Source organism: Semicossyphus pulcher, unplaced genomic scaffold (assembly GCF_022749685.1).
Source record: "Semicossyphus pulcher isolate SPU_LCO1_2020_fin unplaced genomic scaffold, fSemPul1.0.p SCAF_1, whole genome shotgun sequence".
Classification (NCBI taxonomy): domain Eukaryota; kingdom Metazoa; phylum Chordata; class Actinopteri; order Labriformes; family Labridae; genus Semicossyphus; species Semicossyphus pulcher.
In genome coordinates, this window is record NW_027211603.1 from 3,732,553 (window position 1) to 3,750,685 (window position 18,133).

General features: G+C 38.7%; 1 protein-coding gene across 1 annotated transcript; it reads right to left on the reverse strand.

Annotated features, from left to right (window-relative positions):
* Nucleotides 1-4,587: 4,587 nt before the first annotated feature.
* LOC138589993 (very-long-chain (3R)-3-hydroxyacyl-CoA dehydratase-like) lies at nt 4,588-15,120 on the reverse strand. The gene is made up of 11 exons (XM_069660512.1): nt 14,950-15,120; nt 13,122-13,167; nt 12,518-12,591; nt 11,213-11,377; nt 9,300-9,351; nt 9,027-9,137; nt 8,105-8,232; nt 6,711-6,823; nt 6,517-6,623; nt 6,288-6,419; nt 4,588-5,137 (listed from the first exon to the last, which is right to left on the reverse strand). Exons 1-11 carry the CDS (start codon nt 15,028-15,030, stop codon nt 5,061-5,063), a joined length of 1,086 nt encoding a protein of 361 aa, XP_069516613.1. The 5' UTR covers nt 15,031-15,120; the 3' UTR covers nt 4,588-5,060.
* Between the last annotated feature and the right edge of the window lie 3,013 nt (nt 15,121-18,133).

Genomic DNA, 18,133 nt, shown 5'->3' on the forward strand with positions numbered 1-18,133 from the left:
TGCCCTCGTGGTCTCGACTCCAAACAGGAAGTTATGTCTGATGCATCGCTATTCCCTGATTGTTCCAGATGGGTTGTGTGGCGAGGAGACGCCGCTGACGGGGAGGAGACACACACTTGTACACACAGAATGTTTCATCTTCTGCAGCGGGCGGCTTCAACCTGTGGAAGGACTGAAAACAGAAAACACATCATGATGAACGTGTTTTTAAGGTCCTCTGTGTGTGCATAGCTGCAGAGGCAGATTTACTGGAGAGAAGTGTGTGTGTGTGTGCATGTGTGTGATGGGGATGCAGACACCTGTTACTATGGCTACATAATCACTCAGGCTTTGGCTTCTCTCAAAACAGGAGTCCAGTGAAAACACGTTCAACATGTTAAACACGGGAAGAAAAAATGAACTTGTGCCAAAAATGAAGCCAATTAATTCCAAAATTGATTCTAAATATGACAGCGTGCACGCGCGCTCGGAAACAACGTGATGAAATGCGCGCGTGCATTAAACGACCATTAATAAAACATTCATTAACATCAGCTACAGTGCAGTAAGACCTCCATGTAGTTAAAAACAACAAATCTATCACTTAAAAGGCGTGCTTGTGTTAAATTGTGGAGGAAATTGACGCCGGTTCGGATTATAATGCAAAAAACGATGCAAACAATCAATGTTCATCCATAATATGTTGACAAAAAGACAATAAAATCCAAAAACAGCCGTGTGCAGTGAGTGTTGATGCGGGTCTTACCTGTACCGCCGGCTGCTCGCCCCCTCACCGCCGCGGACCGTCCCTCCAGCTGTGCGTAACGGACGCAGAGATGCTGACTCCGGGTTTTGGGGAGCTACAAGGGCGCACCGCATGTCAGGGCTTGAACGAAGCTCAGCATAATGCTGCTAAGAGGATTAGGAGCCGAACATCTCTCACCTTCCCTTTTACACATAACGCTGTATCAACACACCAACATTCAAACAGGTGTGTGTGCTGGCTGGTCGCTGCTGCCGGTTTGAGGTGAGACCTCTGAGCGCTGTGCCTGCTGGAGCAGAATAATTAGATGTTCAGAGGCTCACAGGAGGAGTTTGGTGGTTATTTTGGGGTGTGGTCGGCTTGAGCCTAATTTTGATAGTGTAGAAAATGGATTTTAGTTTCCTAATCAAAGAACAAAGTCTTATATAATTCACCTGGGAACCAAGTGTTTCTTGGTTTGTCAGGCAAATATTTGCATAACCCTAAATGTAATACTTTACAGAGTGCAGCAAAAATGGCGAATTTCAAACGTTCATTTAGGAACATGTGTCCAAAACGCTCACGTGGTTCAACAGTACCTTTTGTACCACAGTATTAGGCGTAAAAAAAAACAACGTAAACATAGTTTGGAGGTCCTGTATAAATGCCCAACATTTACAAAGTATAAAGTTTTAAACATTTAAATATAAAGCTTTTTACCTTTGGTCCGATTTGAAACCTGCTGCGTGGGTGAGGCACCCTAACCCAGAATTCTGCGAATAAAGTTAGAATTTAAAAAAAGATTTATTGGACCTTAATTTTTTTCCCCCCAGTGTCCCTAATCCTCTTCCGTAAACTGATGACCTAATTTTGGGAGAGAAATAATACAAATTGAGCATTGGCTAAATTTACATTTAGTCCGAACACAAAGCTAAACAAACTCTGAAAAGCAACTAGAGTGTTTTAATCATGATAAATTATTAATCCAGTTTACATAACCAATATTAAAGGAGAGGTCTGCAATTTTTCAAGTCAGTCTTCAGACACAATTGAGGCGTCGTACACAGGCTGTAATGGATGTAATGAGTCCTCTTGTTAAAACCTTTGAAGATATCAGACTGATTTAAATCACTTAGACTCCTGAAGCCTTGTTCAGCTTACATTTTTGCAGTCAACTGTTTTATTAAAATTACACAGGAAGGGGTTCCTTAATGTCTCGTTAAAGCTCCATTTACTGGTGTACCTCCGAGTTAAGAAAAATGTTTCTATTGAACTTTAAAAAACAAAGCTCAGGTAGCTCAGCTTACGTTTTTTGTGTGGTAGTTTATCAAGGATTATGCCAAAATGTCTGAACAATTTGAACTACCATGATTACGTTAAATTTGCGGGACTTTTTGCCTACGTCAGGAACACGTTACTTCTATCACTTATGTGAGGAATTAAACTTTTAGCTGTAAATGCCAACTCATGTTTGAGGATCTATTTTAAATTGTGCCACGCGATCAAACTAAATCAGAAGCAACATCGTACAAGTCTCTATTGAAGCCTGCAGGTGGGCTTGTGGTTAAGATTCAAACCAAATAGTTGCAATGTCTCTAGTTATACTTCTCTCCTTAACTTATGTTGAAAGTCTTCAGCAACACAGTTTTCTTATAAAGTATCTTATTAACACAGATTGCAAAAAAAGGCGCTTAAAATAAGTTTTGGATCTAACACAGTAATTACAATCATAGAGTAAAGAAAACACCTCCAAATCAAGAACTCTGTTTATTTTGTCAGTAAAACAAAACTGGGACTTAAAATAAAAGTTATCTGGATTAGCCAAAGGACTTGGACTGAATGTCCACAACACATCCAAACAGACATCCTTAAAGAAATCATCCTGAAACAAACCAAGTTAAAGCAAAAACTTTTGTAAACAGCAATAAATATATTAAACAACAAAAAAAGGCTCGAAGGTGAACAGTTTGGAAAAAGAACTCGTTCAGTCATGAGAGAAGAGTGGACGGCTCATCAGGAGATTTAACAACCCTTCCTTTCCGTCTTTAAACTTTGGACACGAAGATTAAAAACAACGTTTTTCATCGTTCTATCAGGATGTCTCAAAATGTAATCAAACCATCAAACACAGGATTCAGAGTTAAAGTAAAGAACACAATATTTGTAACATTTGTTAAACTGCTGTGAGAAACAAAGCTCTGTAAAAGCTGATGTCTGTTTATTAAAAGTCCATGTAATGAAATGTGAAAATGTAATACAATTTTTAACATAGGAAACGTATCCCCTAAATTTGGTTGATTTAACAACGTATGTTAGATATATACTAATATGGTAGTTTTACAATTGAATGTTTAAAGTTCCAATTCAGCAATAGAAGCAATAGTAGTGAATAAATATGAGCTAAAGTCATGCTTTTACTTAAAGTAATAATCCCGAGGATTTTCATGTAAATAAATGTCTGTTAAGTCTCTATCTATCACCCAATGAGGTAACACAATGGTGATGGAGCCTATGGCCCACTGATGAAAGCCTTTGCCTTTGCAGAATAACAGACTGGGTGTCTGGTGCGACTTTTGCGAAAGAAATCCCAAGCTGCGCCCAGTTAGTGACGCGTTTTTCATCACCCAGTTCTCTGCCAGAGAGGGTAGGCGGAGCTAAGCGGCTGCTTTTCCGCTCTCTGCAAGTGTTGCGAGTAAACAGTAATCTACTATGGCTGAACAAACAAAGAAAAGATGGATGACTACAGATACAACTTCAACAAGAAGTGAAAATCCAAAGAAAAAGAAACAAACTCGACGCTCAGATGAAGCAAACAGTCTGAAAAGGAAAGTGACCGTCAGTAAGGAAAATCAAGAGTTACAACCGGAGCCAACCGTGGACGTCACACATGCAGCACTGTCTGGATATCTGGGAAGTGTGCTCCACAATTACCGTTTATCACCACAGGGGGCGCCAAAGAGAACAAAACAGAAATCTTCACGATTACAACTTTAAGATCACAAAAGTTTAAGTATTCAAATTTACTTAAAAAAAAAATGAAGCAAAGGTTCTCATTCTGCAAATTGGCTTATCTCAGAATAATATATCATTTATTATTCATAATAATTGTTGACGCATAAATGTGTTCCTTCATGATAAATGTGGAGCTCATTTTACTAATTTATATACACCGATCAGCCATAACTTTATGACCACTGACAGCTGAAAGTATTAACACATAAGTGGGTGGGATATGTTCTGCAGCAAGTGAACATGATGTCCTCAAAGTTGACGTGTTGGAAGCAGGAAAAATGGGCAAGCGTAAGGATGTGAGCGACTTTAAAAAGGGCCAAATTGTGATGGCTGGGATAATGCGCCCTGCCAGACTGCAACAATGGTTCAGGAATGGTTTGAGGAACAGCGAGTTCAAGGTGTTGACTCGGCCTCCAAATCCCCAGATGTCAATCCAATCGAGCATCTGTGGGATGTGCTGGACAAACAAGTCCGATCCATGGAGGCCCCACCTCGCAACGTACAGGACTTAAAGGATCTGCTGCTCACGTCTTGGTGCCAGATACCTCAGCACACCTTCAGAGGTATGGTGGAGTCCATGCCTTGACGTGTCAGGGCTGTTTCGGTGGCAGAAGGGGGGCCTACACAATATTAGGCAGGTGGTCATAATGTATTGGCTGATCGGTGTATGTTAAGGCTTTCTTACGTCATATTCTTCTGGCTCATTTCTCTTACTGATATTATATTATAATGTGATTGTTAGATATATTTTGTAACCTACATTTGTAAAGTAACAAAGGTTTGGAAAACGTTTTCCTCTGAATTGAAGTAGTAACAAAGAGTAACAGAAAACAGAAGTATTACTTTTGAAATGTTGTAGAGCTGAGTACTTCAGTATTTCAAATTCAACACATTATTCCTACATGTTCATAAGGTAAACACTTCTCTCGTATTCCTAACAAAATTGACATATATCTCAATAAATATGGACACTTTGAAGAGGATAAACAAGATGATAATTCAGACTCACAATATTAAAGCACTGGATCAACATGTACAGGTGACCTCCGTTCAACAGTGAGTCATCAGGCTGGTACAGCAGGATACAAAGGAAGTTGTCTGAGGGAGTTCACCCAGCAGAGGAACAAGGTCACCAGTACTGCAACATCTGGTCAGTGTGTGTGTGTGTGTGTGTGTGTGTGTGTGTGTGTGTGTGTGTGTGTGTGTGTGTGTGTGCGTGTGTGTGTGTAGGGAAATGAGTAAAGGCATTAAGAGGAAAAGAAAGCTGCTGTTTCATCTTTGAGTGGACGGCAGTTCAGAGGGTGTGCAAAAGAAGAGGGGTGATCAGTTATTGGACTTTCCTTTTCCTCGAGCGGTATCGTCTCCTCCGCTGCTTGTACAGGTGTTGGAAATTGATGAAGAGTCCTGCAGGGGAGAAAAACTTTAGTCAGTGTTTAGTTCATAGAAAAGCTTTTATTTCATCCTGCAGTAAAACTTAAACAATTAATTGTTTCTTTTTTAAATGTTTGCCGACTACTTTGCTCGGTTGGAGCACTTTTTTAAAGTAAAGGTCAAATTGTCTTTCCAGCTTGTTAAATGTGAACATATTCTGGTTTAATTACTCCTCTACTACAGTAAACTGTATATTTTGGGTTGTGGCCCAAACAAGACATTTAAGGACATCATCTATGGCTTTGAGACACACTGATCACATTTCTTCCTCATTTTCTGATGTTTAATAGACAAAATGACAAATGAATACAGTTAGAGAACAATCAACAGATCGACAATGAAAATAATTGTTCAAACAAATAAGCCCTGTCTGCACATCTACTCTAAAAAAGTCTCAAGCACCGCAAAAATTTGGTGTATAAGACGTTTTTAATACATTTTCTTCATCTAAAAAGTGGGCTGCGTCTTATATGCTGGTGCGACTAATATACCAGTATAAAATGCAGAGAGAGGTATTTCATTGTGTTACTGCATTTAACCCAGACGATGGCGCTATAATCTAGCTAAAGCTTCATCACGGAGAGACGCGATCATGATCGCCAGTGCACTCAATCAACATTACCGCAGGCTGAGCTCAACTACCGCACCGTAGCTAGCAGGATTACAAACTCGACATGGCGAAACCAGATGGTAGGAGATAATTTGTGTGTTTTGAATGTGTTTCAAATGAAAATAAATTGAAATATTGTTGAAATAATTTATATTTATACACATTTTTATTAATAAATAGCTATAGAAAACCTTTTTTCCCTCTGGGATGCCCCCAAAAGCAGACTACATCTTATATTCCGGTGTGACTTATATTCAAAGTTTTACGGTAATTTATGAATTCCTCCACAAGCTTCTTAAGCTGGGACATATTTGCACAAAATAATGATTTCCTGTTGTTCCAACACGCACACCCTTATCACGGTCCATTTACATGTTGTGGTTTAATATCCTGTTCAGTGCTTCGCCTCTTTTTTGACTCAGGGGAAAAACCTTGCACAGTCGAGGAAGTGTTGAATTTTAAACAAGTGAGTGTGAGAAACAGAGCGTGGCGGTGTGTTGGTGGATGTCTCACCCAGGAACATAAGGACCAGGTAGAGCTGCAGTGTGTAGGAGAAGCTTATAGAGTGACCCAGCATGGCAGGGAGGGGGAAGCTGAACAGGCGTGTCTCATCAAAGATGGGCAGGGACTGGATCACTGCCACCGCTGGAGACACACAAAACAACACGCTGTTAGCAGCAACGACTGCCATGAACTTTCTTTAACGCCACAATTTTGTCTGTGAATTTAACAGGCCACTTACCTTCAGCCACGACCCCCAGCGGGTACAGAGGGATCCAGAGGCTGTATCTGAGCCACGTTAACAGCTTCCAGTCTGTGCCGATGCAGGCCAGCATGTAGAAAGGGTACCTGACGTAGAGTAAAGAGAGCTGTCATTACAACAGGTAAGAAGTTTATGTTCACCAGAGAGAGGGGAGGAAGGAGATGTGAGCGGACCTGAAGATCTCGATGGTGCTCCACAGGTAGAACACGAAGAAGACAACAGGTTTGTTCTGCATCTCTTCCAGACTGCCAAAGATAACGAACAGGATGACGTTCCTCCCTGCCACCTGCAGGGTCATAGGGCAGAACACACACACAACCAGACAAATCAAAGACCAGTCCGGACCCTAGTATAGGCCTTTATTTTTTTCTCTTTACCTTAGTTTCTCGAATAAAAACTTGTTATTATAAACAGTTATTTTACATTCGATAGTACCGAAACGAAAGCTTTAAAAAAACAACAGATCGACCTATTTTCAACCAAAAGCTGCTGCATGCAAGAGAGAGAGAGAGCAGCTGTGGTTGATGTGACATAGACAGGGAGTGAAGAGAGCGAGCGCCATTAATGAAACTAAAGCAGTGAAATAGAGTAATAAGGAAGGTACAGGATCTTGTCAGAGGCCGAAGTCGTGCTTCATCCTGTGACTGTGTGTGTCCGTCTGCTCCGCCCTCGGTCACACCTGGAGCTCTAATACAACAGCGACACAGAAGACTGTTTCTGTCTCATGAAGATGCAAAAGTTATGATAGTTTCCAAAAATGTCCAAAACACAGCAGAATAATGAGAATAGAAACACAGACGAAGGGCAGCTCCTCTGCAGATACAGACACCACCTCACACTCCTCCTGGATGATGAGCGATGATTAAGAGGGAATATTTAATATAGGTCTATACAATATTTTAGGGGAAAATCCTGCTCATTAAGTCTTTCATTACTATTAACAGTTTGTCAGATGACCTGGTGTGTGTTTAGTGACTTTTTCTGTACCAGCACTGTGTGAAGGTGGGAAATTAAAAACAAGAGAATTACATCATTTTATTTCCTAGGACTTATATTTCTGTTGCCGTGGTTTCCAGTATCCCTTTTTTTTTTTTTTACTAGTATCTATCAAAGTTTGAAACTCTGTTATTGTGACAACCCTAATTCAGTTACAGGGGGGAATGCAGTAACTGTGTTAACTGCCAAACTCTCCATTTGAAGTACCATAAAAGTCACTGAATTGCAAATGTTTCAAAATAAAAGACTTATAAAAACTTCGTTAATGCTCTTGTGGCGAAGAATGTGAGAAAATAACTGCAGTTTGATTCATGATTTGATGATAAACAAGTTGAGACATGAAGAATGCAGGCTGTTACACGAGCAGATTAAACCCATGGTTTTGGAATGACATTTCAACCTCTCGTATGGGCGTAGTGTTTGGCCATACAGAGTAGAGTGATTTCACATTATCATAATCATCACAGCCATATTAAGTACTTTTCTGTTTTTTTACCACAATGTTCAGATGTTGCTCGAGTTTTTAGGGTTTAATTCAAAATAAAAGAAGTGACGGTCCCTTCTGTATTACCTGTATCATTGCAGGAAAAAACCCGGTCTTCACCAGACCCAGTAAGGGATTGATGACCTCGAGCACGGCCATCATCTGACAGAAATACATCATATCAGCCGTGGTGTGGAAGGTATCATAGTAGGAGTCTGTGGAGAGCCAGAGAAACAAACAGACATAATTAAACAGCATCTATAATTGTCATCATTTGCAAAACAAATCCCTGCTGTGTCGTCGTGTTCCTGTTTCTATTCAAACGAGCTCCTCTGTGAATAGCTCCTCACAAACAAAACACAGACCTCTCTCACCTTCTGTTGGTTTGTTTTGCTGCACAGGGGCGCTAATTGTGTTTGTCTCATTCTGCTTCTGTGTTTCATAATCAATCACTCAGAAGCTGTCGTCCTGTAATTAATTATCTATTCCATAAAATTCAAAAGATAAAAAGGAATACAAACGTTTCAGTTTTATTCCTGTCTTTACCTTTATTTAGACTGTCTCTGTGCAGCCTGCCAATTCTGCTTCCACTCAACTCTCTGTTTCACTTTTAATACCTGTGTGATGTGCTGAATAAAGCACAAGAACAATTTACCTGTCAAAAGGATGACTAAATATAAACTGTGACGGATGACCTATCTCAAGCAGGGGCCTTGCCTCTGCAATTTATGGCATACTGAAATTATATTATAATAGTAGCTGCCTGTAAGGAAATCAGAGACAATTCTTATAGGGATTTTTGGGGGATACAATAACTTGTTTATTTTAACTTTTTTTGGACCCTGGTCCCTACAGTGAATAAGCACTGAGTTCCCCCAAAGGTTCCTTGTACCTGGGGAAAGTTCCTGCAGCTGAAACACAGCTAATATTTATTTTTGCCTTCTGTTAGCTGACAACCTGAAAATAACTCTATCCTCATTAACAGTGTTTATGTTGTTTTCTAACAAACCTTGGCCAAGAATGAAGAGTCGAACAGACATGTTGACAAAGATCCAGGAGAATCCCAGGAACTGCACCAGGTTGTACATGAACAAGTAGCCTTTCTTCAGCCCGAGGTAGGCTGAGGACACAGAAGAAAACAACTACATTAACTGATGCTGATGTTGTGGAAATGAATCCTACAGGAGAGTAAATGTCTGTGAGAGCATTAATGAAATATCTCCAGTTAGAAACATTACTGTGAGGTTTTGAACGTTTGCAGGTGAGGCTCAGTGTCACTCACGGTCTTTACGAACTCGGGACTCCACACTTATTCTGTTTATTTTCTCTTCCTCCTGAAAGAAAACACACCATCAGAAACAATATTACAGACTTTTTAAACCGCCAAATTCACTCTTATTAATACTGTGAAAATGAATTACTCTAGAGCAGTTGGTGGACTCGCCTGAGCCTGAGTCAACTTTTCACTCACTGGAAAACAGCGACATTTGACCAATGTGCCTCAGTCTTTGAGTCCAAGTGCACATATTTGTAAAATATTCTTGTATTATGTTCTTGGCATTTCTGGGTTATCACATTAAAGAAGTACAGAGGAACAGATTATCTCTATGCCTCTATCTGTTTAGAAGAAGTTGTCTTTGTAAATGTTACAAACTCAGTTGTTAATACAAAGTTTTTAGTCCAAAAATAATCTGGAAAGAGAAAACTCTGTTGAGAACCAATCCAGTAAGCCTGTAAGAAAATAATAAAATTAAAAGGACAAAATAAAAATAAAGGCTTTTAAAAATACAAATATACACTGCAATGTTGAGCAGTGGCTGTATGGAGGTAGTGCAGATTTAAACATGATGAGCAGAGTCAGTGCAAACAGTGCCGTGCAAATGTGCACAACGATTTATTAACCATAATAAGTGAGCGTTAAAGTGTCACATTGCTCTAAGTCCTGGAGTGTTTCACTTGTTGGTTAAAGTGTTGAAAGTGGTTTGGTAGTGTGATGTGTAGGAGTTCACAACCACCATATTCACACTGTGGCCATTGTCCTCTGCCATCACGCTCAACTGCTGTTACAGCAGGCCACATTTCAAGATAGAAAAACAAATTGCATAACACGTACGCTACAATTAACGGCTAACATTATTAAGAAATTCTAGGAATAATTATAGTTTAAAACCTACAATTGGTAATACTAGGAAGTGCTATGCTAACATTACCTGTTGTCTAAGCATAGCTAATGTGTTAGAGCCATTTTGTGTTGACAAATTAAATTGTATTTACATATTTACCGGGGTGACGTCACTCCTTTGTTTTTGTTATGAATTGTTTCTAAATTTATTTTTCTGAACAATTAATTCTGTTCTGATTGATCAGCTGACAGTCAGCTGCTGCGAGGGCAGGAAGGAGTGGGACTGAGTCTCGGTTTTCTTTGGCCTGAGCAGACATGTGGGATGTGTGGAAGTGGACGGGGCAACGGCACAGTCGTTTGACCTCATGTTAGATGATATTACTTTTGTCTTGTGTTAAGAAATCATGAGGACAACGTGGACAACACAATAAGTGGCTCCAGTGATTCCTGGATGTCTAATGTGTGAGCCCTGAGGTATAGTTTAAAAACTTTGGAGCTAGTCAACAACAAGATAATGGGTTATCAAATATGTTGCTTTAACTTAAAATATGGCCTGATTTCCCACCTGATTTTCACTGCCCTTTTTTCTTTATGTAGCAAACTGATCAGGATGCGGCGAAATGATGACAATTTATCAGATTCCAAACATTTATACAATTTGCGACACAGCTTCCCCCCCTTAGTGTGACGTCAGAGAAAAATGGCTGCCTTGTGAATATGATGAAATGGCATCTCTATTAAAAGGAATGCTGTCAGCCAGCATATTTTAGATAAGAGTACACCTGAGCATGGTTTCGTTTTGGAGGACAACGATGAGCAATGTTTTGTGGGCTGCCTCTGTAAAACCTGGGCTTAAAACAGATTCACCACAGACTCTTTCTCAGCTGCACCAGCTTTCCCAACTGTGAGTATTAAAACCCATTAAACCTTTCTCTGCACTCACATGGACCACATCCTAGCCTTTAACAGTCAGAACAGACTCAGGTCAGCTTTAAGTAAGCAGTCAAAAGCCTGCTCCATGTTCAACATTTTACTTCTGTGTTGACTTATTTAATTTGCTTGTGAGTTTTTACCTTCGCCTGAAGCTCCATCTCAGCGTCTGACTCGTCCAGCCAGCGGTCGAAGTCGGGAGCTAAGAACAGAGGCTTCTTCTCCTGCAGTGTGAGCCGGTCCCACCAGCGCTCCTCCTGCTTTCTGATCTTAATATCCACCTGACGCTGGGTGGACTTATGGCTGATCTGAAAACACGGCAGTAGCAAATGTGGCAGGTTTTTTAAGAGAGAAACAAAAGGCAAATTATGTGAGAAGCTGCTGTGAGAAGAAAGTTTGCTCGCCTGCAACACTGAAGATGACTGTGACTCATATTTTGTGTGCATTTTATTCACTACTGGACATAACCTTGGACATCACTGTGTGAAATGTATTACTTATCTTTTCCCACTAGCTATGACTTTCCCTAAACAGCCATTTTTAATATGACACTTTTTCTTTTTCCTTGCATATATTCCATTTGTTCTATGTATAGTTGTATATGTTGTGCACACCAAGTATTTAATCATCAGCTTTATTTTTATCCTTTTTTGTCAACTGGGTCCTAATAGTTCCTTGTTTTTATGTTCCCTCTTTTTATTTTCATGTGAGGCATTCCTTTCACTTTGTTTTTCTTTTTATAAGCATCTTTTGTAGCAGATATCAAAAGGTCTTCTCTTCAGTAACTCTCTGCCAATCCCTTAAATAGAAAAACTGCATTCTAATTAATGCATGAAAAAACCTGCAGCTCTTTGTTTCTGAAATAAACTCACTGATAATAAAGTGATTAAGTGTCTCGGGCTGTACTGTAGCTGCTAATTAAGCCTCACTTCAGCAGGGGGGCAGTTTTTAATCAGCGTTCACTTTAATCACAATCATTTGTAGATGCTAGACTCACTCAATCAGTGCAATGATGCATTATCATGCAGTTGGCCATGAAACCAGTTTTATTAAAACTGGATTTTTATGTGAACAGCAGAAATCTGAAGAAAGTTCTATTACAAAAAGCTTCTGTTTGTATTGGTAGAGTACGCTAATAAAGAGACCAGAAGCCTTCGTGCAATGGTATTTAAATGCTATTACTGTGTTTTAAATAATTATTTCCATACACAGTGACAACACCACAATTTATCTCAGTAAGGTCATACAATAGGAGACGATACAAAGTTCAACTATAAGTATGATATATATGAATACCAAATACTCCAAGTCATAAACTGTCCCTCAGCACTCTGGTATGTAATTTAATATTTTTTCGAAAATATATTGTACATGTCAAAAAAGCAAAGCAGTCAAATCAACAGTTGATTAAACCACTTACTAGAAACAGATAAATAGCAAATCAATACCTCAGGTCTAACAGGTTCCAGGAACTCCAAACTGAACTTGTATTCATTGTCTCCTTTAGCTCCGTGACCCTGTGCTGTGGAACAATGACAAGATTATTATTGTATATTATAACAACATAAGACTGCATATACAGAATCGAGCTTCAACGTTATTTAATATATTGAAGAATATTTATTACCCATTATTATGAAAATCAATGAATCGCAAAAAGCAAAAATGTCTTAATATGAGGATTTTCTGTTTTTCTGTTTGATTTCTGAGAAAGTAAATGAAGTAAATGAAGAGTCTTTGGGTTTTGGACTGTAAGTTGGACAATATGAAATGTTTGAATGCATCACTTTGGCTTGCGCAAATTAGGATGAGCAATTTTTACATCTTTCTTTATTTTATAGTCTAAATAAATGAGTAAGAAAAGAAAATATGCCACAGATGAATCTATGATGAATCTATAACAAACACAGTTGCAGAAAATGATATCATAACAGACAGAACACACAGAAATGTAGCAATAATATATGAAGCAATATAATATTCCCATTTTACAACTGAGTATTTGTCTTGAACAGTCCTTATCAATATTCATAACCAGCGTAAATGACCAACCTCTGAACTGAAGCGTGTTGTTCTCTTGCAGGCTGATGTCGAGATTCTGAAAAACAAAATGGGAGCGATCACAACCAACTCCACGCTGACACACGCAATGGACAAAACTATACAAGACAAATCAAACCCAAGCCAATCGGTGTCTGGTGTAAAACATTAAAAACAGATCACAAACACAAATTATTAATTTCTAAAACGTCTTGGGAAATTCCTGAAACAGCTGGCAACAGTAGTTTTAAGCAAATGGTGCTCAAACAGAAGTTAACTGTGCAGTATGCCACCCCTCTAAGGAAATAAGATGGGTTCACAGCTGCCAGCCATTTCACAAATAATATTACAAAAAAATAGATATTATGTCCTTACATGGCAGAATTAAGCAAGTGCATGTGGCATGATGAATGTCCATTTTCATACAATTGTAAACCAGCAATATATACTTCAGCAACTCTTAATTTCGTACTAATTATTTATATTTCATTATACTGAGACAAGTTTCTCATATTTAGTCTTTAGGCTTAACATATGCAGCATGACAGGTGCTCTTCTTTCAGCCTGTTTCAGTTATCATAAAGCCATTCTCCTAAGAGGCTAAACAAGATCCAGGACGACCATTAAAAGTCATGCATCTTTTATAAGACATTTGTCTAACAGATGCAGGATGAGGATGGAGTCAACCTGGAAATGTCCAGGAGGAGAAGAACCTGTTTTTCATGTTACTTATGCAAACACACAGACTGCAAAAAGGAATTACAGAAAGTCAGTTAAAGACACACCAAACTCATCTAATGTTTTATTAGCCTACAGGTCTTGATTGCCAGAAACAGTTAATAAACTCATTTTATGTATTTTGTATACAGCTTGGCTTGGCTTCTATAATAGTACAGGAGCTGTCATTTACATCTGCTACTCTCCACCTATTCACAAGCCATTCAGGCGGCTAGGGCTGGGCAATATGACAATATATATCGTTAAAACAATATGAAAATCTATCGTGTGTTTTTCAATATCGTCTCTATCGTGATGTCACAAAACCAGTAGCTGACAGTAGCTTGTCATTTTGACAATGCTTTACGTTCTAATCCTTGCACGTGGGAGTGAACCTGGAGCGAACCATAGAGGAAGGTGCTGTGTATTAACATGTAGAAAAGGACTCAGGCTCAGCCCAAGTGAAAACGGGAACTCAGTACTTTTTATTTGTCAAGTATTTAATTCACTACTGAAACTCACTAATGAAAAATCATATATTTTGGCCATATCGCCCAGCCCTAGGTTTTAGGGTTATTTGATGTTAATTAATATAGCAATACTTTAAAATATATATATTTATTTATTTAAAATGTATTGTCTTTTGGGTTTCTGTATTTTGCCTGTTGTTTCTTTCTATTGATACTATTAGCATTATTGTTGGTTTATTCCAATTTGGCTTGAATTTTTAATAATATAATTGTTGAACATTTTGATGGCCAGAAAGAGTAGTTGCTATATCAGTAGAGGCCAACAGAAATAAAATAAAAACCGTTAACGTTACATGATGACGAAGACAAACAATACACGGTTCTAGATTTCCGTTAAATGGTGTTATTTAGGCACAGATAGCCATTAGAGGTCAATTTAGCCACATAACAACTGCTCACCATCATTTTGCTAACGGTTAGGCTAACTGTATCTGCTAAAGCTAGAGTCAAAATTTGCAAAGGAGCTAATGTAACACAAACAGTGACAGGAAAATGAAGTTTATAAGCATTTCAACATATTATTAAACATTAAACGACCAGCGTGTGTAAGTTAGGACTGAAAGAAGCCGGTGAGATGCTGTGGACTGTCCTACCTTCGCATCGCTCAGTTCCACTCGGAGATAAACCTCTCCGTGCCGCTGAGCCCAGTAAACATGAGGGGTGAGGGTCTGCATCGTCACTATGTGTTTTCTGATATCTACATGCCATAAAAACAAAGGAATTCACTAAATTTGATGAGCAGGAGTCCTCATCTGACACTTCTGCCAACCCCCCACACAACACAGTGGATAACAGACCAGATGATGCAGCGTACTTCCGGGAGGAGGCGGTCGCTCATGGACTTCAAAATAAAGCGTTGGTCGTGAGATTCAAAATAAAAGTCCTAAATCTAAAAGCTATTCTCCTGGGTATTTATCTCAAGATTTATCAGGGATCATTGGTGGGCTCGAAGCACTCATATTGTCAGTTTGGTTTACAGTTGTGTTCATCAAAAAGGAGTGAATAATTTTGTTGCAAAGTAATTGTTTTGAATTTTCTCTAGTTCCTCCTCTTCCTCCATATGCCGACCTTTCACCTATCTCCACAGTAAAAATGATCGTTGTAAATCAGGTGCAGTTTTACAGAGACCGGCCTGTATATATAAATGCACTTTTCTAAATTAAATAAGGACAATGTTGACCATTATTTCTGGCATTGATTTTACTGCTGGTGTAGTCAAAGCTTATTTTAGGTGGAGTTCTTGAATGCACCAATTTACAAAACATACCAGTGGGACGTTCATGTTCGCTCAGCTCGTAATTACAGCTCAGTCTTTTTCCCCCCGACAGGACTTGAAAACTTACGTCCAACTGTTCAGGTTAACAATGCCTTAACCAAATACTCCAGTTTTTCTTCTTTTGATCTTAATTTTTTGTAGCTGCAGCTAGCTAAAACTAACGTGTACCTCTTCGGTAACGCCTCCTCTGTGTTGCTTCTGTGCTCGGTTACAAAGTTCAGATAGGTTTACGTTAAGTGAGCTACTTATGTGAAAGTTCGCCGGGCCAAAGGTTGTTTAGCCTACCGAACACATGGCAACTTGATTATCAATAATCATTGACTGCTAACGCTTTGCAATTCGGTGAGATAACACAGCCGTTATACCTTGAACTGTAAGGTGTGATTCTTCAAGAAGCAAAATGGATCAAAGAGGAGAAACAACCGAGGAAACGTCCAAATCTTCAGTTTCCTCTCCAGTTAACGTCGCAGACCAACGGAAGAGGACGAAAATTATTTACATCGTTTACATCATCGCTGCATTGGATATAACATGGGTGTTTCTACAGCTTTCTGTAACCCCTGTAAGTGTTTCTCTTATGTCAGAGCAGGATACTGAGATTTCCGTGCTTGCCATGAATGTGTTGTCATTTACGGATGCGCGAATTGTGAAGCGAATAACGATGGAAATGTATATTAAATCACTGTCTGATATTGTGTTGTTTTCAGAGATGAAAGACGGACTGTAGCAATACTCATGCGTGTAGAGCGGTCGTGTGCATCATATGACACGTTAAAAGATGTTGTCTTTTCTACAATTGCAACAATTTACAACAGCACCGACACCTTTCCTGATGGAGAGTTAGGGCCTTCACCCACAGGGTAGAAGTAAAGTAAAAGTCCTGCATTCAAAAAATTACTTTGATAAAAGTGCTCACATAGTAACAGAAAAATTCCCATAAATGTACTTAATCAGAAGTTTAAGTACGCATAATTACAGTCATATTGTCTTATGACTATCTACCATTACCGGGAAAAAAATTATAATGATCTTTTACTTAATTTGAGTAAAAGTATGCCAACTAATATCACACAGTGACAATACTTAAAGCATGCATTTAAAATTTTATTGAAGTATGTTACCATAATCAATAATGTTTTGCCTACTTGTATAGACAGCAGCAAAATGTGTTCCACTGTTGTATACTTAATGTAAAAGCAAGAACTGAGCAAGTTTTGTTTTGACAAACGATTTTCATATCCTAAACAATCATTTAAGCTAGCAGAATTTAGACATACCACCTTAAATTTGCACTAGAGTAATTTTACTCTTCAATAGTTTATTTAAATGTTTGGGGGTTGTAACTGTTGGACAGATCACCTCAGAGTTACAGATCCTTCCACATGTTTTGTTCTCCCAAAAGGACTCAGGCATCAAGACAAAAAACACATTGAACACAATAAAGGCAAAACAACACAACAAACGCAGGTCTGGCATGTTTCATAATATAGGCTAGACATCAACAAAAATTGCAAAAAATGTATTTGTATAAATTCCATCAGTGCTTTTAAGCATGGACTACATTAAAGTCCTAAATCTAAAAGCTATTCTCCTGGGTATTTATCTCAAGATTTACCAGGGATCATTTGTGGGCTCGAAGCACTCATATTGTCAGTTTGGTTTACAGTTGTGTTCATCAAAAAGGAGTGAATAAAAAAGTAATTGTTTTGAATTTTCTCTAGTCCCTCCTCTTCCTCCATATGCCGACCTTTCACCTATCTCCACAGTAAAACTGATCGTTGTAAATCAGGTGCAGTTTTACAGAGACCTACCTGTATATGTAAATGTACTTTTCTAAATTAAATAAGGACAATGTTGACCATTATTTCTGCCATTGATTTTACTGCTGGTGAAGTCAAAGCTTACACAAAACTCTCAATTAGGCCTAAAAAGGAAGCAATTCAATATCCTTTGGTCCAGATGTTGTTCATAAATACTGGAATACTTGTAATCTAAGCTCAGCAGCAGCAGGATACTCATGTCACCTCTAAGAATCTACCACAAGAGGGTGTTAAGAGACTGCCATGTGAAATCTGACCTGAATGTGAGCAGATATTCGATGCTGTAACTGCAAACAGTGCACTGTTGGCTATAAGGAAGCCCTTATGACATCTGTGTTAATGCATAAGATTGATAAAATGTCCTTCCAAATACCTCATTTAGGATAACCCAAAATAAGAGCCAAAAATCTGAATATGTGAACAGAAATCTTCTGTTGGTAATCATGGGAAATCTTAATAAGATATTTCAACCAGAGCTGCTTGATTGATCAGCTGACTATTTTTCACAGTTTCACATTAATCATGTCATCCATTTGTCAAAAATGATCATTGCTATTTCCCAGAGCCCAAATTGACATCCTCAATTTTTTTGTTTTGTTCAGCCAACAGTCCAACCCCCCCAAAACTCTTCTTGTCCAATAAAAATGACTATTTACATTTAAGACACTAGAACTAGCAAAT

Excerpts from the sequence above, each read along its gene's own strand:
- LOC138589993 (XM_069660512.1), bottom strand. The coding sequence starts at position 15,030 with ATGCAGACCCTCACCCCTCATGTTTACTGGGCTCAGCGGCACGGAGAG. Across the intron at positions 8,233-9,026 it reads ACTCTTCATTCTTGGCCAAG|ACTCCTACTATGATACCTTC; the intron begins GTTTGTTAGAAA and ends GGCTCTCCACAG. Across the intron at positions 6,624-6,710 it reads AGCACCATCGAGATCTTCAG|GTACCCTTTCTACATGCTGG; the intron begins GTCCGCTCACAT and ends ACTCTACGTCAG.